At 42.0% G+C, this 27,534-nt stretch overlaps 1 protein-coding gene across 1 annotated transcript in view; it reads right to left on the reverse strand.

Annotated features, from left to right (window-relative positions):
• podxl2 (podocalyxin like 2) overlaps positions 1–21,773 on the reverse strand; it is a 28,412-nt gene extending 6,639 nt beyond the window's left edge. Inside the window, exons 1-4 of the mRNA XM_022748835.1 lie at positions 21,727–21,773; positions 3,623–3,966; positions 2,330–2,675; positions 1,529–1,632 (exon numbers count right to left, since the gene is read on the reverse strand). Of these exons, the coding sequence (XP_022604556.1) occupies positions 1,529–1,632; positions 2,330–2,675; positions 3,623–3,966; positions 21,727–21,757 (825 nt within the window). The 5' untranslated portion in view covers positions 21,758–21,773. The remainder of the gene's footprint in view (positions 1–1,528; positions 1,633–2,329; positions 2,676–3,622; positions 3,967–21,726) is intronic.
• Positions 21,774–27,534: the final 5,761 nt, after the last annotated feature.

The following is a 27,534-nucleotide window of genomic DNA, read 5'->3' on the forward strand; positions in this document are numbered from 1 at the left end:
AGGCCTCATGAAATGAAAAATATATTTTCCCAGTTTTGATCCTGAGTCTCCGTGTTGATTGTTCATTTATCTTCTTATATTCCAAATATATGTCAAAAATACTTATTTGAGTTCATCAAAATCAATGTATTTTATCTTCCTGTAAAACGGTTTCAAACCTTATGACTCATCCTGCGACTCAACGGCGTCTACTTATTTTGCATCCGATGAAAATTATTATCTTGACTTTTATGTGCCTCCCCCCAAACTATAAATCCTTATTTTATTTTATTTTAATTTGATTTTTATCAGATTTGCATTTGTTTGTTTGTTTGTCTGTTTTTTTCTGTTGGTCGGTGGTAAGAGATGTAAACAAACTGTGTCGCTTCTATATGAACAGTCACAATATCTGATGCTCTGGTGGTTGTGGAGAGAACCTGTGATCGTGGTGAAACACGGGTAGTTAAGTTTTGACTAGAAGTAGAAGCAGCAGTGGAACTGGTGTCAGTAATATTCCTGGTAGCGTGTGGTGAAGAGGTCGTGATCATCACTGAAAGGAAGCGTGTAGTAATAACATGATTTATTCATATTGACGTGAAAAGACCCAAAGACTCGTCTGTGTGCTTCCATTCATTTGTAAATTGGAGGTTTAATAGAGATGAAGTGGGAGAAGAACCATTATCTCCTTTCGCTGAGTCGATAATGGGCCAAAGAAACACCACTAATCCCATAAATCAGTTAAAGACTAATTAAATTATCCAGCAAAAGGTTAGTAGGTGAGCCCTGGATTACATCTGATTTACTACGATCCAATTAAAGTCCAACTGTGGCTGATGATTCCTCTTTTTTTATATCGTCCTTGCTGATTTCCATCGACCCTGCTGCTCCACGTCCGTACATGATTAACATTCAAAGGCACCTGCTCATAAAAAGCTTCTTAAAAGTAATAAAGGGGAACATTTTCACATGAATACACTTCCATTTCTTTACTTTTTGTCTCTCAGTGGTTACAATTAGAGCTTTTAGTGCACTTAGATCAGAGCAGAACCATGGCAACCCAGAGAGAAAGGTCCAGATGCCTGTTTCAGTAGCTCCACACACCTGGTTACAAACCTGAGTTACAAACACCTGTCTGCAGCAGTTCCAACATGTGTGGAGGGAAGTGGTTTCAGACGCTTGTTGGATAATCCGATTATAAGCACAGTGTTTGAAGCAAACTGACGCCTCAAAGTCCTGTGTGTGTGTGTGTGTGTGTGTGTGTGTGTGTGTGTGATGTTAAAAACTGACTTTATTTTGCAGCAGAGAGAACAGAAACAAAAACAAAATAGCACTGTCACTGTGAAAAACAGTGGCTTATCTTAAAGAATCACTGCACGACTCAAATTATAAAATGATTTCCGCCTGGTTGAGTTTATTTTTGTAAGACTTACGTTTCTGCTAATTATGTGTGAAGTTTAAGTTCCTCTACCTTTCCAAAGTTGTTTTTAATCTTTCTGCAGATGATACCGTTTAACTACACAACTACTTTCTCTGTCCTCACCTCCAGGACCGGGGACGCACGGTGCTCCTGTGGCCCAGAATCATGCACCTCAGCTGGGGAGGAGATGCTGCTGGGCTGCTTGGAGCTGGAGGGGTGGAGAGATGGACTGTAGCCTGTGAGACACAAAGGCACATGTCAAAAACACATGTTTGAGTGTGTGTGTGTGTGTGTGTGTGTGTGTGTGTGTGTGTGTGTGTCCTTTTAGCTTTGAATGTGGGGGAGAAAGTTTGATTAATTCTGCAGCAACAAAACCTAAATAAAGCTAAATAAAACTCAGTTAACATGAACAAATGTTACGTTACATTTAGCAAACTACATTTTAGAACTAGATGAAAACCCTGAGCCTTTAATATACTGCCATCACTACAGATCCATGCAGCTAGCGTGGCTAAAAATTAAAACAATGTTTTGACTTGTTAACAGCAGGCTGTACTTTCACCGGTATCCTGGTGATCTCACTCTCTGCCCTGAAAGAATTAATCAAGGCTTCCCTCAGGCAATCGATCAACATTTAATCTCAATATCTCCAGATTGTTCCAGCCACAGCAAGAACAGCTGACTTCATGTTTGTCCAGCAATGATAAAGAGCAGAGCAGCACGGTCTGTACTGGTTTTGCTCTGGGCAAACATTTCATAACTCGGGGCAGACGGCGGACGTCTGCAGGATCTCAGATGAGATGTAACTTCCCGTTGCACGGCAACAGCAGTTTGTGACTGAATCCTGGAGTGATGCACAGAGAGCTGAGGAGCCAATATGGCCGCCTGAGGGTGTGTTGATTTAGTTCTGTAAGGAGAATAATTGTTACTAACCAATCAGAGCGTCCAGATCCGGCGTTGTGCGGTTGGCCTCTAAAGCATCTTGATCGTCCATCCCTTCCGTCCTCTCCTCCTCCTCCTCCTCTCCTCTGGTGTCTCCCCCTCTCCTCTCTCTGTCCTCCTCTCTCTCCCACTCCTCCTCTCCCCCTTTTCTCTCTCGGTCCTCTCCTCCCTCCTCTCCTCTGTCTCTGTCCTCCATGTCCGTTCCGTAGAAACCAGAGGCCTCCTGGGAGGCGTCGCCAGCTCCTGGCCCACTTAAGAGCTCCGTCTCTGGGTCGGCGGCGTCCGGCTGTCCCCTGTATCTTTCTGCATCCTGCGGCGCCACCAGATGAACCATACGCTGGGAGCAGAGAGATACTGACACTGAGACAGATATATGTTTGTAGCTTTAACAGCAGACTTTTGTTTGATCAAACAGATGTGGTTTTATATCTGATCTCTGCTCCAATGGGCTCTTTACTGACTCGTTCATTAGTTCATTTACATTAATTAATGCCTTTAAAAACTATATAGAAATAAAATGGGTGGAAACATACGAGATGGATGAAGGAACAATGTTTTCCACACGGGGGTTACCTTACAATCTGCTTATGTGAATGTAACCGGTTGGTTGTTTGTTAGACTGACGACGATTCCGCACCCAGTCTGCCCAGTTAGAGAGACTGGGAGGATGTAGTGGTGATGACTATACGTCTTCATCCTCTCATGTGGGACTTAGGGCAGAGTGGACGCTCTCTACCAACCTCTTGAGGTACAGAGTGGTATTACAGGACAGGACGGGTGAGGGGCTAGCTGGTTAGCATGCTAACTTCAGACACACACATAAACTAAAATACTTAGCTCAGTGGTTCCCAGCCTGTGGGCCATGGAAGAGCTGCAGACGTGATGCATTTATAAAAATAATGTTTTTAAATGTTTCAAGAATATTTTAAATCTCCCTTCGTTGTTGTTTTTTTTCTTTTATTAAGGCCCATCACTGTGATAAGCCAATGACAGGACTTTGATGTTGTCGCCAGACAGAACACTTTGCTGCTGGACCACATTTTACTAAAAGATCACACACACGGCAAAAACTGGAGGATCGAAATGGAGAGCTGGTTAGCAACAGGAAGAATTAATTGATGAATCAACCAGTGATCTCTCCCCCGTCGAACCAAAAAGAAAAATGGAGCTTTCTACATGTTTCAGTTCAGTGCTGAATGTTCAGGCGTCATCATTAAAATAAGACGTGCTCTGAGGCACAGGAACCACTGACTTGGTTATTGACCCTTTCAAACGAACCCTCACCTCCATCTCGTCTTCCACATCCAGGTTTTCATCCACGGCGGGTGCGGCCCTGGCTACGTCCTGACCTGCAGAGGACGATGGGTTTAACTGTGAGGCGTTCGCTGAGTCCGTCTGGGCCTGGGAACGGGATATTTCATGAATCTCGGGCCAGCCCATGTCGTGAACCAAATGAGGCTGGGCTCGCACTAACTCATGGACCATGTGGCGTTTGGTTCTGACTAATTCCTGGATGAACTGAGGCAGGGCTGGGTTTTCATCCTGGAACAGACGGGCCGCAGGGGGACTGAGGGGTATGACACGCTGGGACGAACCCAGTCTGAAGGCATCACAGCTGGCCAGAAGAGCTACGGGAAAGAGAGGAGAAACACTTTAAACATGATATTACTGTGAACCACAACGTCCTGTTACATTAAAAAACCTCTGATACTGGATCAATTCTTTCATTTGAAATGAAATGTTGTTGATCCTCCAGAGGAAATTATATTCAGCAGAGTAAACTCACATATAATCTAAAACAGACGATATAGTGCGCTCTGCGACTGTGGAACAATAAGATGAAATCCATAATAATGATTGCTACCAACAATTTTATGGAGACAACCTATCAACCTTAATTTCTTTCCTTAATATGAATCAATGCATAAAAAAATCTTTAAAAAAAAGGTGTAATTTTCATTATATAATTGTGACAAAGCATATTTTTCAGCTCTCTATAGGTTTTTTTTAACCAAGTCTGACTGCCAATTATAAAAAGATAATCTCTTTAGCCTCCCCTGTTTATAAGAATATAAACTATTAAAGATCCTCCAGTGTAAAGGTCTGTGTCCATGTGTAGTGTGATTATAGATCAGCTCTAGCTTCTATATTAATACTGTGAAAGTATCAAAGCCTCAGTCCACAGAGAAATGCACACAGCCTGTATTCAGAAACTGAGCCTTAAAACCAGCCGTCAGGACTTCTGGAACTTTGTGATGTCACAACAAAGCAGTCACCAAGCCCCGCCCACCTGGACCTACCATCCAAACCTTTGCAGGATTTGGTTTCTATGAGTGTTTTTACCTGAAATCTGCTATATTTTTATTGGATCACTCAGAAAACAGTCAGCCAATCAGAAGAGCGGCTCAGAGCCTCCTCTCTTCTGATTGGCTCACCGACCTGTTGTTACTAGAGCTGCAGAGAGAAGCCTGAGAGAGGAGATGTAAAACTACACTGAGATGGTTTTTATATCTTCTGATGGATCAACACTTCAAATAAAACAGAGAAGAAGAAGAAAATATGGCTTTAATAAATGGTGCATAATGCACTGTAATATAATGTAATGTATTTAAGAGCTATAACTCTTCTCAGAAAATCTGCTTTATAAAAAGTTAATGAATCAGAATATAGTAAAATACAGATGTAATAATACAAAATGTCTTTATAGGAGAAGCTATAATTATTGACACATACTGCACATTAATAAACACTTGAAATGTCCTTCCACCTGTTTACAAGTGCATTATATTGAGTCACAAGCTAAACAGACAGGACGGTGATGTCTAACTTAGTTTAATACATTTAGTTTCCTTTAAAAGTACATACAAACAAATGATGGAGCCTGAAAAACTAAGGGAGGTCAGATCAAATCACTTTAACTAATTCCCTTTCCTGATTTAATGTTGTTTTTGTTTTGTTACTCAACACACTGTGAAGAGAAACAGCCGCCCAGGGAGAGAACAGATAAGAGCACTCTGTCGTCTGCATTATGCATTAAAGTGATTTCATTTACTGTTAAAACCCTGACATCAACTTATCTCCACGGCCGCCCTTGGAAAGTCACTGCAGGCTCTTTTACTTCCATTTATTTAATTTTCTGGCATCATTTCTATCTGCTTGTCATTTATTCATGTGTTCAGTGATTCATTAGAAGCTTCATGCACATTTGTTAATGCTGCTGTTGAAGCACCACAGGGTTTATGAGCTGGAACGGTTAATAAATCACTTCCTGTTTTATAGATCAGTGTCGTGCTGTAGGAGGAGTTTTCACAACCTGGCCACCTAAAAGTTTTTCCAATTAATTTGTTTTAATTAGTTAGGGGGACGTCTCAGATGTTTCACCACTTATCCTTTTCTAAAGGCCTGCAGGAGATCTGGACCAACATCCAGTTATAAATTATCAACATTTACAGCTGCAGACTTATTATAACATAATCATTTATTAAATATTATGGTATAATATTATTTGAGGTCCTTTATTTGAGAAGTCCTAATTCATGTTATAACATGTCTGTATGTTTCTATTCAGTAATAATGCACTTATAAATGCTGGTAAACCATTAATAAGTACGGAAGGTTATAAATGTTTTGGTTCACCTGCAATTGTAATGTTTATGTTTTTTGTTGCATTTAACAAACACCATTTCCCATAAGCCCTACAAGCATGCACGCAGCTAAACAAGAGGTCATTCCATGTCGAGGGGTCGTGGTGGGTTGAGACGTGTCTGTGCTAACAGCAGGACAGAGACGAAGGAACGCCGGTGGATTTCGTCCCATGATGCTCTCTGTCTGGGACCACAGATGGCTGTCTGACCTCAGGGGCTGACTGAGCAGATTATGATATCATAGCCAACATGTCTCAAACATGTCTGCGGCATGTTAAGCTCTCTGGCCCGTGAACAACTCCCCCCCACCCCCCAGTCTGAGGTGGCACAGATCCACCAGTTCCTTCCTGCTGACTGAATGGTTTCCAACAGAAGGGAAGAGTCTTTCACAAGCTATTTTTTTTCAATTCAAACTCTCAAGTGAAGAAACTTCCTTTAAAGTTTAATTAATGAACGAGATTACAGCGTCTGCAGAGTCTACAGCCACGTCAGAAGCTCCGAGTGTTTTCAGGTGGGGAGGACGAAAATTTGAAAAAGAAAATAACAGAATAACAGAGAAAATGTCTCTGTAAGCAACATGTCCATCTTCAGACGAGCGTGGTGTAAGATCAATGGGCCTATAAACATTTCTTACTTCTTAACCCACAACCTCACTGAGCTGAGTATTGATAAACCATGGCGCTGTCTGTGGTGCTGAAGTCACAGATGCATTTATATAAACTCCTCATCTGATATTAAACTGTCTCTAAAGCAAATATCAACCGCTCTCCAAACATGTTGTAGCGACGCTCACAAAGACCTCGGTTTCCTGAAGGAGTCGTTTCCTGAACGTTGTTAGAGTTAAACGCAACGCGTTGAAATGTATACGTGTGTCGTAGCCGTCACTTCAACCATTGCTGTCCTTATTGCTGCGTTTGAAAAGGGAACAGCAGTGGAGATCACAGGACGAGGTGTGAGGACACGTCAAAATAAAATGGTTATAAATCACATCATGGCAAAACACTGGCGTCTACATGTAGTAGTAGTGTTGGTAAAAAACCAGCATGCAGTGCCTGGTGTGTCCACTCACATCAGGACCCCGGACTACCACTGATCCAAAGGTTACCACTCGCAGGTGGGAAAGACCCAGAATGGAAAACCTGCACCGGTGAATCAGCCACCAAAGGATATGACAAATCTCAGCAGAAAATACTGTATGTTGTGATCTATAACGGGATTGAGAGTGAAACTGTCAGCAGTGGAGAGTCTGTCCCCTGTGAAGACATTGCAGACCTGAGCTCTTCACCGGCCTGAGATCTCGCCGCTAACTGATCCAAAAGCCACGTTCATCAACATCAGTGCTGCCAGTTCAACCAGTAGATATTTCAGAGAGTCTGAGAAGCTCATAAGGCTGTGACTCACGACCTGGACGAGCTGCTGGAAAATTGAATTTCCCCAAGGGGATGAATAAAGCCTCTATTTCTGCAGCTGCCAGAGAATTACAGCCCTCTGTCTTCTTTATGGACGCAGTGGACTGCTTGCTTTCTAAAAGGATGGAGGGAGAACAAGAGCACATTTGTCGCATTAAAACCAAGTTCCTCATTGGGTTTGATGGGTTGCAGTCAGGAAATGCCAGGGTGCTGGATGAAGCAGCACTGAGGCGCTTTCCAAAGAGGCTTTATGTTTTATCAGATGAGCAGACAAGATTCAAACTGCTGAAACATCTTCGACTGCAGGAAACTCAGGAGGTGATCTGACATCATTAACCCGAAGATGCTGCATTCAGGCCGATTAGAGAGTTGGGCCCAGAACAGGTCCGGTGTATGACTGCTGACGGGACACGGAAGATCACGAAGACAGACTGTGAGGATTCCCTGATGCGTATCGAGGCCAGTGTTGGAGCAGCTACTCCTCATATGTACAACAAATGGATTTCAGGGACTCGTCAGCTTTTTGAACTGTAGTTCCCTGAAGAAGACGTAGCTAAGTTTATAGAGGGCAGCACACTGTGGCCTCGCAGCGAGGAGGTTGTGGGTTCCAATCTCCTGACCGCCTGCTCTCTCTCTCTCTGTGGAGACTGAATCTTCTCCCTGTGATGTCGTGGGTTTTCTCCTCCCACAAACTTTTCAATAAACTCCAAAAACAACATGAAAAATATCTGCATTTTAGTTTTTATCATGCTTAAATACAAAATCTTTCTTTTTGCAGGATTTTGAATGTGACCCCCAAACTACACACTAAATTTATACAGATTACAGTACATACTAATTGTCGTAATACACTGTTTTAGTAGTTAGAAAAATCAACAAGTTATTATATGATACAGGGCCATAAGAATTGAGCCTGACTGCTTCATATTTCTCTTGAGTGTATGTGAAGTTATCACCACAGGCACCGAGGACAGCCTTGATTCAAACATGCTTTTCATCAGCTCTATTATTACAGTTTATAGTTTCGGCAGCAATGGCATCTGGACTCTGGGGCGCAGACGAAACAGGGGCACAGAGTAATTACGAGAATAAAAGTCTAGCACGGGTCCAGTGGCCCCGTGAGGCTGTTGTTGATGTTCATTACACACCGGAAAATAAATTGTTGGATAGATGAAAACTGGAGACAATTAGATCCTTTCTAAAAAATGTGTGAAAGTGCGGGTCAGTGTTTACAGTCAGCAGTAATTTCACATGTGGAATTTAACACGCTACAATGATATGTCAGCGTTAATTTCTGCTGTTGTTGACAGGACTTTGGTTATTAGTTTTAAAAATATCCCACGCTGAACCGAGTGACCTGTTTTCTGGTTAACAGTCAAACAGTTGTTGAGCTGCTTCACTCACGACTCTATTCTAGCATTTTGACATTTTAACTGAACTTAATGAAGTCAGCTGTCAGGTTGTTTGCTCTGAGTTCTTCTGCTCGGTGGTTTCGCTTGTTTGCTCTCTGAATGAAGAATCCAGGAGCTTCAAATTTGCTGTTTTCAACGTCTCAAAAGTGAAGATTTGCTTCTTTTCTTTCTCATAAACGACTGAATAAACTGAATCTCTTTGGATTTTTGAGTATTGATGGAATAAAACAAAACATCTGGAAACAGTTTTCATTCAGCTGTGGGAAATCTTAATGGGTGTTTTTCTAAATTTTTAGGATGATTTAACTGAATAAAACAATTAAGTGGTTAATTGAGAAACCATCGGCGGATGAATTGATGAAAATAATCGTTAGTTCCGGTCCCAACACACCAAACTGGTGAACATGGACGTTAGCATGCTGGAGTTAGCATTAAGCTCAAAGCTAAATGAATAAAGCCTCACATCCTTCAGAGGTTGCATTTGGAGAGCCATTGCGTCAAAGCGCCGCCATTTTGAAGGCTCCTTCAAATCTGTCCTTCTTTTCCTGGGCAACAAAGGCTCAAACAGGTGGATCCTTCGTGGTCCAACATATCCCAAGATTCATTGCGCACCAGCAATGAAGAGCAAACAACACGGACAGAGAGCCTGAGGATTACACTTTTAAATGTAAGTATTGTGTTTCAGCTCATTTCAACAGCGAACGGTACGACTGTTAAAACAAAAGGGCCTTAAAAAAAAGTTACATGTTGTCAGGGTTGCTAGGCGACAGGAGCCACGCTTTACGACGCAACGATAAGGCCAAGCCCAGCTGGTGACGCACAGTGAAAATCTTCCATTGTCTCATTTTCGGTTCGGCCTTCGCAGTCTACTAAGGGCCACACCTTCATGGACCGCGACCTTCGAAGGGCCCGGCCCCTGAATTGGGACACAGCTTTAGTCTTATATATATTCTAATATATTTTAAACAGTGGAGCTCTATGACAGAGAAATAATCTAAATAAGGCACAGACAACACAAACGCCACCACACAGGATCACTTCGGTCTCTTCAACACAGAATATAATCAGCCTCATTAAAAACATCAGGTAATAAAATGAGCTATTTGATTAAATTCCAACATGGATATCTGCTGAGATAGTTCACCTTTAAAAAGTGCTTCGTTGACAAACTGATGGCCTATAAAATGTCCTCCTCCCTGTGGGTGACTGGTCCAGCGAGCAGCTCCACGGAGCGAGAGGATGGACGTTAAGGACGGAGGGACAAACAGCAGGAAGGAGGGAGGAAACGGATCAAGGATTCATCCTCCAGTGGAGAAGTGCTGTAGTTGTTTTAATACCTGCCTCCTTCCCAAAAACCTCAAATCAGCTCTGTGCTGATAAAACTCCACGTTATTCAGGTGTGTGTTTGCATTTCCAGCAACCTGAGGAAAAACAACCGCATCCTCGCCGGCGACAGCTCTGACTTTATGTCTAGATCAACGATGAGAAACTGAGCTTTGGAAAGTCGAGTTCGGCCGAGACACGAAGCCAGAACTCGTGCATGTGTTTATCACGGGGGGAAATCAATGAGCCAATATTTACTCACTGATCTCTCATTGATCTTTGAACACGTTGGGACTAAATGTTGCTGTTTGTGCTGATGAAGCTCCGACCTCAGTCTCACTCCTACAGCCTGTTTCCTGATGCAGAGTTATTTGTACCATTTACCCCTAAAGGAATATTTTGCAGTAAAACAAATGCAGCGGTGGAGAAATGTTCAGCCTAGTGAATAAACAGTGACTGAACCTGGAACCTTGGCAGTATTCGTTCTCCCTGACCTCTCCTTTACACGCTGGATGATTTGTTGAGGATTAAAAAAAGGTGTTGGTGGACATTAAGCGTTTCTCATTTACTGTATTCACCTGAAAATCACAGCGGTACTTGACGTAAGCAGCTTTCGCACAGGATGGGATAAACCTGTCAGGTAAAAGAGGACAACTGCAAGGTTTAACTGAACTTTTGTGTTGTGATGATTCCCTCACGTCCGAATCAACAAGAGGTTGATGGATTAATTCCTTACTGCACAGTGATGACCGCAGACATTTTGTTTTCAGGTTGTCCCATTATCATCGACACGATATCTCAGTAACGCCTTGACGGAAATTCTTCAAATTTGGCACAAATATTCACTAGGACTCAAGGATGAACTGATTAGATTTTGTTGGTCAAAGGTTAAAGGTCAAGGTCAGTGTGACCTCACAAAACACTTTCCATTCCACACCATTTAATCAGGACTTCACACAGCGAATATGACAAAATGTCACAGAAATGGTAAATATTTTCTCTGACTCTGGATAAACAGGGATGTAGCCTGGAACTCATCTGAGTGGCGGAGGGATACGACCACGAGGAGGTGATTTTAGTTCTTCTAGAGCCACAGACCATATTTTGTTCCTGTACGATAGCTCCAGGTTGCACAAGAGTGGGTTTAGCAGAGTTGACTGTCGCTGATCAGTCAGACACTGATGCTGTGACAACTGACGTTCATGTAGTTATATATATGATCATTTTCCAAGAAATACGGGCATTTCTCTGCATCCACAAGCTTCTCCAGCAAAAGCAGATAAAGCCTGTGTCTCTGCGCCACTGTGATGACGTCCAAACACTATTATAAACACATAAAATCGTACCTGTCTCATACATCAAATCGTAGTTTCTGCACTACACAGTGACCTTCAAATTTTTGTCTACAAAGGCAATTTTGCAGCGTAATTACTTCAGAAAGTCTTCCAGCGTCCATCCAGCCGGAGGGACTGAAGAGCTGAGTTAGCCTTATCAGCTTAACACAGATAAGCTCCACGCTGAGCTCGACGAGGCAGCCGGGCGCCACGGGGGGAAATGAGCAGGTGCTGGAGGAGAGATACCCCCCCAAAGTTCATCATACCACACTGAACCTGAGATCACAGATGCAGGAAGAAAAATCCTGCCTTTACACACACACAAAAAAAACCCCAAAACGATTGTGGCTGAGAATCCAAAGTGCAAAGTAAAAATGGAGGATTAAAAACAGAGGATTAAAAAAAAACAGAGGATTAAAAATAGCACCTCCTCCTTTCGTCTCTCCAGCTTGTAACAGAGAGACTGAAATTTTTTTTTTTTTTCCAACACCCAGAACTTTTGAAACAAATTTCTAAAATTTCTGCAAAGTGGGAGAAACGAACAAAGGGACTGACTTCTGCATGGCCTAAAGATGGCACATTTGATGTGACAGTGTGTGAGGATATAGAAAGGCGAATCAGAGATCACAAAATAAAAGACAAAAGCATGAAAAGGAAAGATAAGAGAGAATTGGAGATAAAAATCTTAAACATGTTTAAGGAAGAAGGACAACAATACAGGATAATTCTGAGGAAAGGTTTAGCTGAATTAAAGGAAAAGCAAAATAAACGCAACAAAAGTCAACAGGGAACAGCAGGGGTGTATCCATCCCTGGCTGGAATGGTCAATTTCACGGGCGATTTTGGGTGGGTACCAGAAGCGAAGTTGAACCAAGGTGACCCAAATGATAACTCTGGAAAGTCGAGAAATCATGAAAAGGCTCAGAGGGAAAATAATGGCAATGTTGCAAGCCCAGGTTTAGGGCCAGGCCCAAGCAACAACGCCAGAAACCTGGAAGACCCTCAGAGGAGAAATGCCAACACTAGTGGTAATGCAGAAAACCAAGGAGACTCCCAAACAAACAGAGACCATGCAGCAGGGCTAAACAAAACAGATGGCCAGATGCAAAATCAGACACCGCCAAGGGACATGCCCCCACGATACTGCAGCACTGAAATAAAACAACCAAAAGTGTTAGACTGTTATACAAAACATAATGGGTGCGCAGGTGGATCTTCATACTGGCTAGAGCTAGACAACACAGGAGTAGACTTGCAAAGAGAAATAAACCGCACAGTTATTCAAGAAATGGAGGATGAAATAGAGAGCCTGGAAGATAAACTATGTACTCTAAAGGATGCACAGGCTGCCAGCAGAGTAGGCAAACCTACCGCAAAACCAACAGAGGGGCGACATGGGGGTCAAATTTATGATTTCAGGCTAAAACCAAATTTAAAGAAACCTGAGCGATACACCGACAGCCAATATCCAATATTGATTAAAGGAGCCGAGGGGCATTATGTACCGTGGCAAACACTCGACCTTGCTGGGCTGGTTAGCCGGCTGCCTGACATCCATGAGGGTGCGAGCAAATGGATCAGAGCTTTTGAGGACTGTGGGCAAACTGCTGGCCCTGGGGGACATTAAAGCCCTATGGGCACAGTGTTGTGGGGTACCTACTATGGAAAACATACTACAGGCCAACAACAGTGAGTGGATGTTGAGTCCCAGAGCAGATGGAACTGAGTTCAATGCTTATCGACCCACACTGGAGGGCACTTCGCAATGAATACCCAGCTAAAGTAGATCCAAAAGCATTAAGGGGAGAGCCACTAGCAGAGACTGAAAATGTTGCAGCCTAAATAACACGTCAAATGAGGAAGTGGAAACATGAGACAGAGGAGGAGATAGAGAAAATCCCGTTGCTGACCACATTGTTTCGTAACACTGTAAAAGAAGCTCTGCCAGCCCCTGTCCAAAGCAGGTTGGATGACGTGGTAGGGCTGACCTCCATGCCACACGAACAATTTCATGATCATGTGGTACACACGGTAGACAGATACCGGAGGGATGAGAGACGGATGTACGAGCAAGATAAAAACGTCCAGAGAAAGATTGCCCAACTGCAACTTGGAGAGCTGCAAGTGAAAAACAAGGCAAAGTAACAGGCTGCAGTTGGGGGTAACAAAAGACATGAACTGTGGTGACTATGGACATTTTGCTGATCGGTGCCAGCAACCCCGAGCTGGTGGAGATTTTCAGTACGGCCACGGCCGGTCCCAGCAGGGTGGAGCTAGAGGCCCGGTGCTATGATGTTACCTACGAGATTTGTAATCATAAAATGTCAAGCTCACAGAAAAGGTAATGAGGATGTCATAAGAGGATACAATGCTGCAGATGAGGCAGCCAAGCTGGCAGCGAGGTGTCAGGCAGCAGTAATGGCACCATTGGTGTCACTTGAACCAATGGCTATGCCAGATGACATAATTCTGATACAAAAAAAGCAGATCAAAGTGAGCGGAACCTCTGGAGACAAAGAGGTGCTACTATGAGTGACACAGGGTTGTGGAGGTCTCATGAGGGCATCCTGGTGGCGCCGGTGACGCTACTAACAATTTTGATCTCCGAAGTGCACAGTGTAGACCACTGTGCCAGGGGGGAGGTGTTGAAGAAAATAAAACAACAAGGATATTGGTCACCATATATGCAGGCCATGATAGAGGAAGTGCTGAACCAGTGTGAAGTGTGTGCTCAAAACAATGTGAGAAAAACAATAACAACACCTGTAGGTCACATTCCAATTCCAGAAGGTCCATTCAAACACCTTGTGATTGACTATGTTGACATGATAAAAACAGTCCATGGAAAGAGATACATGTTAGTAGTCATTGACAGATTTAGCAGATGGGTGGAAGCGACTCCATCAAAAGATCTAGGAGCAGGAACTGTCATCAAATTCCTAATCAGGGAAGTTATTCCACGATTTGGTATTCCAACAGAGATTAGCTCTGACAATGGGAAAGCATTTGTGGAAAAAGTTGCTCGAGGCATTCTGCAGCAGCTAAAGATCAAACAGAGATTGGGAGCTGTTTATCATCCACAGAGTCAAGGAATAGTTGAAAGAATCAATGGCACCTTAAAGGCAAAACTGAATAAGATATGCGCTTCTACTAAGCTAAACTGGGTTGATGCTTTGCCAATAGCACTAATGAGCTATCGCATGCAAACACACAGAAGCATGCATTTAACACCGTATGAAATGCTCACTGGCAGACCAATGCCTGCACCACAACTAAGAGGTCCATATGAAGGACCACCGCTTGAACAATTGCAAGAGGAGTTAAAAGCATATATGAAACAACTATCCAACTATCTGCTATCCATAGATCTATATATTTGCAGGAAAAAGCCAGTGAGGTCAACCAGGACCAGGACCCGGCCCGACCGGTGGTGCCAGGGGATCAGGTGTACGTGAAAATCTTCCGACAGAAGTGGCACAAGTCAAGACACGAAGGACCTTACACAGTTGTAAGAGCAACGCCAATGGCCGTTCAGGTGGAAGGAAGCAGGACGTGGTATCACCTGAATCATTGCACCAAAGTTCAGAAAGACAAAAAGGGCAGTATAAAACTGAAAGAGAATGATGAGAAAAATGACTGTGTGGTGCAAATTAGTGATAAGCACTCTCCTGTTGATATCACTAAGCAGTCTGGGACGGATGAAGCCGATAAAGCCAGTGCCAACCAGCCCCTGCCAGGCCCAAGAAGATCCAAGCGACTGCAGGATGCAGAAAGGAGAGCAGCAGGCCATGAAAGGAGCCACTCTCAATGACTCAGATGAGTACGATGCAAAAACAAACACAACCATCCAGGCAGTGCGAGGGCCCATACCAGATTCCCCACACCAGGTACACAACACAGTAATCATGCCAACAGGGAAACATGCTAGGACACGAGTTAGACGAGCTAAGCACACTGCATGGGTATGTGAGGGAACCTGGCTTTTGCCAAGTGCTGTCAAAATAGAAGAAATAACTGTTGATGTGGTAATTACGGCTAAGGAACATGTGAGACAACTCTGTGGTATTACAAGTGGTAGAGAATGGGGAGAACAGGCGTGTCAGTTGAATGTAGTATTAGGGAATCCACTTAAGGTAGAGATGAGGTTAGCCGAGCTCATGAATCCTAGTTAGGCTGCGTGTTCCAATGGTAGTCATGTATGAAGGAGTGAATGAGATAATCAAGCAGGAAATGGAGTCAGATAAACCTCGAAGGTTAAAGCGGCAGTTCACTCCAGATGACGAAATAGAGTTAGACGCGATAGGACTGCCAGCAGGAATGTAAAGCACAAAATGAGGTGATATCAGGATTAGAGTCCATATTGCCCTGGATTACAATCAACAAAAATGTAGCCTGGATAAATTACATCTACTATAACCAACAGAGATATATCAACTATACCAGCAAACTGTTTAGAGCATTGGGGGAACAGTTGCATGCAACCACTGCAGTAGCATGGCAGAACTGACAGGTGTTGGAATGGATTACAGCAGAGCAGGAAGGAGTTTGCAAAGCGTTTGGAAAATACTGCTGTACATACATTCCAAACAATACAGATGCTGATGGATCGTTGACAATAGCTATGAGGAAATTACAGAAGTCAGGACTAGAAATGAAGGGGAATGCTGGTGGGTGTCACACCGTGGTGAGGTTGTCTTGTCCTGGTTTTGTTTTGTCCTGTCATTTCCTGTTTTATTTTGAAAAGTAACTCTCCTCTCGTTTCAGGTCACTTGCCCTTCCTCATGTGTCTCAGTCTGATTGCCCTAAGTGTTTCCACCTGTGCCCTATTTCCCTCCATGTGTTAAATAGTCTGTGTTCCCCTTGTCTTGTGCCAGAGTGTCTTTGTCCTTGACCTTCACCTGAGCCCTTGTCCATGCCCACAACCCTTATGTTATTCCTAGTAAGCCGATTGTTCCTCGTGAAGAGTGATTTTTTGTTTATAACTTCTTGCCATAGCTAATGTTCATAGCCTTTTGTTCCTCCTCTTTATGAGTGATTTTTTGTTCGTAACGTTTGGTTAGAGTTTTTTCCTCCTTCGGGAGTGATTTTGTTAGGACTAGTATTATCATAGCCATTTATTTTTCACTCTGTCTGAGGTCATCTGTGTTTTCAATAAAGCCTATTGTCTTCAAATGCTCTGCATCTAAGTCCTGCCTTGAGTCCCTGCTTGACAGTGGGGGAGGTAGCCTGTCTGTAGATTGGTTGGACCAAAAATTAGGAAAATGGGGAGCCGCTTTGGCCAAGGCAGCCATGAGTGCTGTCATAGTCCTAATTCTGATTTCTTTTCTGGCATGTTGCATCGTTCTCATGCTGAGGAGACAGTGCCTGCGAGCCATGGACAAACAAACGGACATGATGATGGGCCTACAGGGAGCTCAAATGATAAATGTGCTGGCAAATGGACAACTGGCTCAAATGCGCCAAGTGGTTCAAGGACTACTGGGGAAAGCGGACTTGTTCCCGATACCCGGTTATCTGGACACTGCAGATGGTTCTGAGGACGAATCAGAACCCGAGGAACAGGTGTAAGGAAAGTGACAGGATGGAAGGGAGCCCCAACAGGGGGGACATGAACTTTGTTACCTGTTGATGGACTCAATGGACTGAATTTTAACACACCACACAGAATTATGCATATGTAATTGGGTAATCAATGTTTTCGTTGTCTGATTAATATCCAGGTTATCTCATTATCCATTGTATTGAGTCATCATAAGAATGTGCTGTGTTTACTGAGCATGGTTCAGGATGTGACTTGTGAAGTCGGTCACCTGTGGGGAAAGGGGCCATGGGAGAATTTTCTAATGCAGGTTTTTTGCTCCCATACATCTCTGAACATGTGAACTGTCCCATGTATTCCAATTGCATTATAGTGAAAGATACTATTATCACAGTAGTGTTACAGTCATAACCATATCCAGAATATCATATCGTTTCACCGTCACCATTTTTGCAATGATATGTTGTCCATCACTCATACTTCACACATAGTTCAAATCACAATAGTGATTTCAGGGGGGATATGTAGGAGAATCATAAGGCCCAAAGATGTATGACTTGATATCACCTGGTTGGACGCCAACAGGAGTACAAGAGCCAATGTAGGAGAATAACAAACATAACAATAACAAAAGATATGGTTTGGTGGCTAACAGAGTGGGCCAAGACACTTTGACCGTTTTGGGAAAAACATCTGGAAAATAGGAGATTGGGAAATTAGGAATAAACATAACTTCAAGGCCATGGCCAATGGGAGCACAGTAACCTGGCAAGGGGTCACTGTGTTCTGCCAGAAGAACACAGTGACCTGGGTGTGGGCCAGGAAAACCTAGTTGGTTAATAGTTAGGCAAGAGTAGTATGACGAAGACAAAATGGTTGGAAAACAGGATGCACATATACACACATAGCCATCTGAGATATAAAAGAACATGTTTCGTTCTGTGTGGTGGTTGTTATCTCCGTCTATGACTGCGAGTAGGGCCGCTGTGAATAAAGAGACTCCCCGCTCTGACACTTGTGTCTCGACTGTCTGATTCCTTTTTCGATCCTCCTCTTCTCGCCACAACATTAATACCTAGAGACGTTTTTGAGAAGTGCACACAGCTCTGTCTCAGGTTCCCTCTCTGTGATGCTGCAACGAAAGCATTACTGAGTCAAGCTTCTCTGGACAGACGCTCGCTCACTACTGTTTGGAAAACAGACTGAAATTCAAGTATCTCGACAACTACTGGACAGATTCTAAATAAATTTTGTACAAGCATTCACAGTCCCCAGAGGATGAATCCTATTCGATTCCTCCTATGTAAAATCTCACAAGTTCATAACAAGAGGCCTTTTAATCGAATGTCAACAGCCTCAACACTATTTTGAGGTTAAAGCATTGGGATAATAAATTACATTTGGGATTAAAAAGCTTTTTTCTGTAACAAAATCTCTCTCTTTTCCTGGAAAACATTCAAATGTTTTTGCTGACTCATCCTGTTCCTTACATATACAGAAATTATCCAGTAAATCCAGTGAATTTCAAGTAAGTTTTACCCTGTTCACATATTCGGTTTCACATGGAAATACGTCACATTACGTCACATGGAAGCTGAAGTTACTCTAACTGGCATTTTGCTGGGATTTTAGCGCTAACGTAGCATAGTAATGCTAATGGAAATGTCAGCATTCAACAGGAAAATTGTTAGATGCTAACCAGCTAACCTACTAAACATTATGATGCTAGCAAATGTGAGAATGCCAAAGTTGTAGCATGCTACAATGCTAACTTTTACACAGAACTTGTACACCTGTTATAGGGCCTTAACTAATATTAAGGACATCTAGATTATGTTATTTTGGAGATTTTAGCGATATGAGAGATTGAATTGAAATAAAATGAAGGGAAACATCTGAACTTTTGACATTAAAGACATACGTACATTTATCCAATCAAAAGTGGTTGAAGGAATTCGAAAGTGCGCTTGATTCCGTTAGATTGTGGGTCGAAGTCGCTAGAGGGAAATCATAGGGATCTTTAAAAATTTGTATACAACACACGGTTGGTCAACTTGTAGATAAGGTAAACAGTACTCTACAATGATATAGAGGACGGGATCGCTTTGGTCATATCGTTAATCCAACTGCCATTTCCCTTGGATTTTTATGATAACGTAGGATTAGAAGGTTAATGGTAATGTTAGCATTCAACAGCAAAATTAACATGCTAACAGGCTAAGTTGCTAAACTTTCTGTTAGAGAGCAAAAATGTCTACATTAGCAGGTTAACATGTTAAATGCTAGGTGCATTGCTAAAATGCTAAATGCTAGCTGTTGACAACAAGTTCCTGCTGTGTTTTTGAAGATTTTAGCGATCTGCTGATTCCGATATTTTTCAGAGTCAGCATCGTTTAAATGCGACTGTTTTTAGGCAAAATAATCAGGTTCATTTAAAATTAGCTGAATAAAAGATTTTGTTTTTCTACCCAAAAATTATATTTGTGGCAGCAGAGAATTCTTTGAAGCGTTTATATAGTAACTATTTAAGAGTTAAATGTAAAAAAAATGTTTTGGTGTCTATGTGCTTTTACACTGTAATTATAAAATTTTTTCAACCTTTTTTCTGGCATTTTATGGAGCAAAATATTAATAAAAAATAATTAATTAGCCTTAGATTTGATCATTTTCCTGCATGTTTCAACTGAATGGCTGTTTGTCAAGCTAAAAAATGGTACAAGATTATATTATTGATTTGATTGATTCACACAATTCACATTTTTCAATTAATAACTCTTGTTGTCTGCAGTTTCCTTGTTCCTAGCATGACAAAGAAGCAGAAAACTAATATTTGTTGTTTAAAACTGCAACAAGGCAAAACAACTTAAACCACCTGTGGGCCTAGCATGTTGTTTTTATGCTGTTTATAGTTGGTTTTAGTTTGTTTCATTTTGGGTTTTGTGTTTCTGCATGTCCAAGTTGATGCTGGATTGTGTATTTTTGTTTGTTTGTTTGTTAGTTTTATGGTGAATATTTGGACACGTGTCATGTGCAGGTTGTTTTATGACAGCATTTGTTTTCTGCGGTACAGCTTTGTATCTGAGGCTGTGGAGAAAGTTAATTAAAATAATCTTAGGATGGTTGTAAAATGCCATAAACACTGTAAATACCTTCAGTTTCAGTTCGCATTGGCGATAAATTCTTATACGTATAGTCTCTAGTTTTCATTTTGGGTACAATATGTTGGGAGGGGAGGTGGGGAGGTGGGGAGGTGGGGGTGACCTAAAGCCCCTCTCTCCGTGCTTTAACCCCTGAGATCAGCTTATAGACAGGGACCCTCCCCCAAATCCCCTTCACCCCGACTCATCCTCCCCCTGATGTCTCCCCTCTTTTCTAATCAGGAGACGCAGCCTGAAGCAGGAAGATTTCACCTAAATGTTTTATCATTAGAATGAAAAATAAAACATTTTCCTCTCGACCTTCATCAGCAGTGATGTTGCGTTCACACCTAAAAGCATGAAAACATCAGCGTAGCTTTACAGACTCAGCTGCACCTCTATGTGAAATGTGAGTCTATGGCTCAGACACAAAAACAAACACAACTTCTTATGTGGCTGAATTCTGTCCTGAAATCTGCTCGGAAACAGTTTTCATCAAATTAACAATCATCAAAACGATGACTATTATTAATAGGGCTGAGTTAATATATCCATCTGTCAATCAACAGAAAATTAACAAGCTACAATTTTGACGACTGATCAATGCTTTTAGTCATTTTTCAAGCAAAGAAATCAAAAACATCGAAAACTATCTGGAAATTAATCGATATTGAAAATAATCATTAGCTGCTGCTCTGATTTTGATAACTGACTAATTACTTAAATAATTTGTGCTGTAAAATCAATGGTTCCTGCTTCTGTGATGTGAGGATTCGGTGCTTGTCTCCGTTTTAAATCAGTGAACGTGGAATATTTTTTAGATTTTGGACTGTTGGTGTGAAAAAACAAGGAATTTAAAGACAGATTTCATTTTACAGTCTAAACCATTCATCAATTAATCACAAAAATAATCAAGAAATAAATCAATAACGAAAATAAACATTGGCTGCAGCCTTAAATATTGTAAATATCATGATTTGCCTGTAGATGCCACAACACAAGGCAGGGTGTTTGGTTCATCACATAATCAATAAATCAGAATATCCATGACGATGCAAAAAAAAAAAATTAACTGTTAATGATGAAGATGAAAATTATTATTCTTCATGCCATGTCTGGTGCCTGTGTGTGTGTGTGTGTGTGTGTGTGTGTGTGTGTGTGTGTGTGTGTGTGTGTGTGTGTGTCAGACACTGCAGTGTGTGTCTGCTGATTTAAGTGCACTGCGCGCCTCCCACACAGTGTCAGCCTGAGCATCATCCACTTTGCAGAATTTAACCTGAACGCTTCATTAAAACAAACTGCGTCCCTGCCGGTTCCACCCGGATTCACAACATCACTGTTCATAAACACCTTAGAAAATAAATAAATAAAACAATCACATAAACACTTGTAGGGAGTTAAACGTGGAGCTCAGCGGTGAGTTCATACTGATCTTATCTCCCTGTGATGTTTTCAAAAGTCTCCTAAGATTTCTCTGGAATTGATTTTCTTGCTTTTATTGTGAAATTCCCTATTTAATTGAACGTGTCTCTGTAGCTGTCCGTGTTCATGCGTGGACGAAATAAAAAATGAGAATATGAACACACTCACCGATCAGTGTGATGTGGAGCAGGCCCGGCATGTCTGCTGCAGTGCTCGGCGTCCCCGCTCCCCTCCTCCTCCTCCTCCGCTCCGGATGGACAGATCTCACTTGGTTTCAGCTGCGGACGCGCTCTGGATGTGGATGGAGGTTCCTCCTCAGGAGAACGTCGTGCTCATGGCCGCCTGTCGTGTCCTGTGTGCGGGCTCACTGACCGGCTGTCCGTGACAGACAGACACAGCTGCGGTCAGACCAGGATCTGAATGATCTGCTGCTGCTGCTGCTGCTGCTGCTGCTGGTTCTGCACCACCGACGCTGGAAATACCCGCCTGGCAGCTGCTTGTTGTTCCCGCTTCAGACCGCTAGATGTCGCAGGCCCTGACTGATCCAGAGCTGCGTTCAGGTGCTCCTTGTAAATTGGTGCTCCTAACTTTTTATACAAAAAAAAAGCTACTTACACAACAAGGACTTTGATTTTGCCAGGATCATTTTTCTAAGTTTCTTTTTTTCATCTGTATTAACACCCCGAGAGGCAAGTGATATTTTCCAGATGAAAGACACTTAGAAAAGATCTGCCAACCTGTTTTTCTTTTTGTGAAAAAAAAACATATTTAAAAATTAGTGAAAATAAAAAAACAGTGGAAAAAAAATATTATGTGAAAAAAACGAAAAACATCCTACGTTTTTTCCGTCTGTGACAAGTGGCAAACTGCCTGTGACGTCACTCACTGATTTGTGAACTGCCGTTTTGAAGCCTCGAGTCTTCTTCATGTAAACTGTGTCACACACAAACACTGATGATGAATAACGGCTCCTGGACCTTTTGCACCTTCCCCCCATCACTTATGGACGGCTGCAGTAGCTTCAAGTCAACCTGTCAGACTGTTGCTCTGTCCTCACGGAGCTATGAAGAATTATTTTACATCTCTATAATTTATACTTGTTACTAAATAAGATTTATCCACTTCTTTATTATGCAAACTTGTCTTGTGACAGTGAAGTTCACCTGCACCTTCACTCACAACTGTATCCTATTTTTAATTTGTCAGTTACAGTTGATTGTAAATTGCACATATTTAATTCATCCATTCATTACATTTGTTTGTTCACACCTCCAGTTGATTGTAAATTGTTGAAATTAATGCAGTTTTAATGTGAAATAAAGTTTAACAGTAGCAGCAGCACAGTATAGAAATCACAACACACTGAAGTTTTTTCCTGAATCTGTAATTAATCAAAGACTTTCTGTTGCTTTAATCAACAACAAACATGATAGAAATGTTTAAATGTGTCCGTCCTTCAACAGTGACAATACAGGATCTACAGATAGATACTAGAGTTTGTGCTTTTCTAATGTGTCTTATGAACTTATCAATTTTAATAACAATGAAACCACTAATTCACCAAAGTGACTGTTAGATTCATCATGAGGCAGATGGTAAATATGAAGAAACATACTCTACAATTTAATCACAGGTTTATTTATTAAACACCTTTTCAATGACAACAATGAAGTTCTGAATAAAACTAATGAACATGAGCTGTACTACACTGACAACTGCTTCACAATCTGAACTGTCAGTGTTCAGTTCACACTAAAGAGTGTGTGAGGTGAACACATCCGTCTCTGAGGTCACAGCATCACATCTATGAAGAGTCTGGTTTTGCTCCAGGTTGCAGTTCTGGTGGGTCAGTTCCATCTGTTTCCTACTGAACACCGTTTGATGTTAAACTGGTCGATACTTTCACCTGTGAAGGTGGTGACTGTGCTAGAGCTGAACACATTCTGCTCTTCACATGTTGTTACTGTCATCCATCAACAACAGTAGAAATGAAGTAAAAGGCAAAAAACTGAATCTGAACACTGAGGACAGAGAATAATAAACGCAACTAGAAAACTCCTGGAGAACTTTTGAACGATCCTGCATCTTGGTGCGTGAACTTCACTCCTCTCATTTCAATCTGTACAAAGGACGTTACTTTCAGTTTCATTCATGTCGTAGAGACTCATCCTGACACTGACCTCAGTCACTGCCGGTGTCCCTCTAAAAGCCTTTTGAAGCTGTCACGACGCCAAAATAACCTCACACTGATGGTTTCAAACACAAATGTGTCCCCACAACCACAGCAAGACATGTATACACACATGTACATGCCCTAACAGAAGTTGATCTGCAATAAAGCTATACCACTACATCCCCATATAGACGATAGCTTCTAAGATCGAACTTTTATGACATACCTTACCTCTTACCTTTTTGAGACTTATTTTGAAAGTGTCTGTGCTTCTGTTTGGCAGTATAAATTGAATAAGGTTTTGCACAACAGAGCCAATAATTCCCTCTTACCATGTTGAGACTTTTATTTTGAAGGTAATCCAAATCGTGGAGATGGTGTTTGTGTTTTTTCTGTCAATAAATATATGTGTATGTGTTGAAGTATGATGCAGCAGTAGAGCTCCAAACAGGGCTGGGTTTGGTCGTTTTGAAGACATCTCCCCATTCATTCTGTATGGGAATTTTTTATGTTGTCATGGTTACTCGAATCGCTAAGAAAAGTCACAGCACACCATTCAAGATCGAGCCACACGTACCGATATATTGTTTTCTCAACCGATGCCCATCCATCCACTGCATCACAGCACATGTGAGCTGCAAGAATAAAAGAAAGCACACATTACAAATGAATCCTCACATACAGTAACAGCATTGTGTCCAATGGAAACTATTTACAACATTTTTACCAGGGAAACAGTCAGTGTCCAGTCTTTGCACTGCGCCATCCTGAATGCAATTTAAGAATATCATCAAAAAGAAAAAAGAACTGTGCAGTAAAATAATGATTCAGTTACCGTCTTTGTCATCTTTGAATATATAGACTTCTTCGGCCGCAGCCGCTGTCCACGACCTCCTCAGCAGCAAACAGCAGGCACGGTCCGAGAGCAGCTGCTGAACATAGTGGAAGATTAAGAAGCTAAAGAGACAGGTTTCCCTCAGGAGCTGGTGGAGACCAAACACAGAGCTAAAAGAGAGGGAACACTGGACTGAGATCCTCATGAGACATCAGATGACACAAACACCACTCCAAATGCAAGAAATAAAATATAATAATTATAAATAATGTCAATTAAAAGTTAGAAATGAAGACAGAAAACATTGTCCTGTCTTCTCTTCATCTCTTCCCTCCACTCCTCCACAGTCTTTCCACCAACAGTCACAGTGTGACACACCTGCAATGTGAGTGAGGTCAGTGTCAATCCTTCTGGGTTGGTCACACTTGCTGCACATGTATGATGTTGGCAGCCAGAGTTGACAAATTTGTCCCCACAACCACAGCAAGATATGTATACACATATGTACATGTCCTAAGAGAAGTTGAGAGAGGGAACAATGGACTGAGATCATCATGAGACATCAGATGACACAAACACCCCCCCATATGCAACAAATATAATAATTATAAATAATATCAATTAAATGTATAAATGAAGATAGAAAATGTTGTCCTCCTGTCTTCCTTTCATCTCTTCCCTCCACAGTCTTTCCACCAACAATCACACAGTGTGACACACCTGCAATGTGAGTGAGGTCAGTGTCAATCCTTCTGGGACCACGTGGCCACCGGGTGAAGACGGCAGAGCTGGCTCCAAACGGCGTCCACCAGGCGGCTAACACTGGCCCAGTTAACAGGGCCCGAGTTCAGTCCAAGAAGACAGCTGAAAGATAATCAGAGAGCAGTGTGTGTTAATATAGATCTGATATTCATTAGAGGAAACAGTGATATAGTGATAATTTGAAGTGAATCTTCACCCTCTGGAGACTCTCCTTCCAGGAACAGGGGTTGTTTCTTCCCCCCGCGTCCGTTCCTTGACTGTCACCATGGGCTGGGCCTCTCCTTTATCCTGGTCAACTGGGAGGGAAGACAACTCGCTATTTCTCAGGGTAACGGCGTGGTTAACCAGACCGTGACATGTTTAGCGCAGCGGGGTGTGCTAGCGGTCTATGAGGACGTTAGATATAAGATGCTTAGTTACAACGCTGTAATCTCGTGGCGGCCAAGTGGAGGGAAGAGATGAAGAGAAGACAGGACAATGTTTTCTGTCTTCATTTCTAACTTTTAATTGACATTATTTATAATTATTATATTTTTATTTCTTGATTGAGTGGTGTTTGTGTTCATCTGAATGTCTCATGAGGACTCAGTCCAGTGTTTCCTCTTCTTTTTAGCTCTGTGTTTGGTTTCTCCACCAGCGTCGCTGAGGGAAACCTGTCTCTTTAGCTTCTATATCTTCACACTATGTTCAGAGCTGCTTCGGCGGACCGTGCCTGCTTTTGCTGCTGAGGAGTCGTGGACAGCGGCTGCGGCCGAAGAAGAGTCTATATATTCAAAGATGACAAAGACGGTAACTGAATCATTATTTTACTGCAAAGTTCTTTTTTCTTTTTGATGATATTTCTTAAATTGCATTCAGGATGGGCGCAGTGCAAAGACTGGACACTGACTGTTTCCCTGGTAAAAATGTTGTAAATAAGTTTCCATTGGACACAAATGCTGTTACTGTATGTGAGGATTCATTTGTAGTAATGTGTGCTTTCTTATTATTCTTCGCTCAAGCTATGCTGCTATTGTGATGCAGTGGATGGATGGGCATCGGTTGAGAAACAATATATGGTACGTGTGGCTCACTGCTTGAATGGTGTGCTGTGACTTTTCTTAGCGATTCGAGTAACCATGACAACATAAAAAAATTCCCATAAGCGATGAATGGGGACGATGTCTTCAAAACGACCAAACCAGCCCTGTTTGGAGCTCTACTGCTGCATCATACTTCACACTACTTACACATAATTTATTGACAGAAAAAACACCAAACACCATCTCTCCACGATTTGGATTACCTTCAAAATTAAAAGTCTCAAATGGTAAGAGGGAATTATTGGCTCTGTTGTGCAAAACCTTATTCAATTTATACTGCCAGACCAGAAGCACAGACACTTAAAATTAAGTCTCAAAAAGGTAAGAGTAAGGTATGTACATAAAAGTTCGATCTTAGATCAGCTATCGTCTATATGGGGATGTAGTGGTATAGCTTTATTGCAGATCAACTTCTGTTAGGGCATGTAACATGTGTGTATACACATGTCTTGCTGTGGTGTGTGGGACACATTTGTGTTTGAACCATCAGTGTGAGGTTATTTTGGCGTCGTGACAGCTTCAAAAGGCTTTTATGAGGGACACACGCAGTGACTGAGGTCAGTGTCAGGATGAGTCTCTACGACATGAATGAAAATGAAAGTAACGTCCTTTGTACAGATTGAAATGAGAGGAGTTGAAGTTCACCGCACCAAGATGCAGGATCGTTCAAAAGTTCCTCCAGGAGTTTTCCTAGTTGCGTTTATTATTCTCTGTCTCAGTGTTCAGATTCAAGTTTTTGCCTTTTACTTCATTTCTATGTTGTTGATAGATGACAGTAACAACATGTGAAGAGCGAATGTGTTCAGCTCTAGCAACAGTCCACCACCTTCACAGGTGAAAGTATCGACCTTATATAACATGAAAACTGGTGTTCAGTAGGAAACAGATGGAACTGACCACACAGAACTGCAACCTGGAGCAAAACCAGACTCTTCATAGATGTGATGCTGTGACCTCAGAGACGAGATTGATGTTCACCTCACACACTCTTTAGTGTGAACTGAACACTGACAGTTTCAGATTGTGAAGAAGTTGTCAGTGTAGTACAGCTCATGTTCATTAGTTTTTATTCAGAAACTTCATTGTTTGTCATTGAAAAGGTGTTTTCGGCGGGACCCGGTGAA

The sequence above is a fragment of the Seriola dumerili genome, unplaced genomic scaffold (genome assembly GCF_002260705.1).
Source record: "Seriola dumerili isolate Sdu_G_001 unplaced genomic scaffold, Sdu_1.0 BDQW01000133.1, whole genome shotgun sequence".
Taxonomy (NCBI): Eukaryota; Metazoa; Chordata; class Actinopteri; order Carangiformes; family Carangidae; genus Seriola; species Seriola dumerili.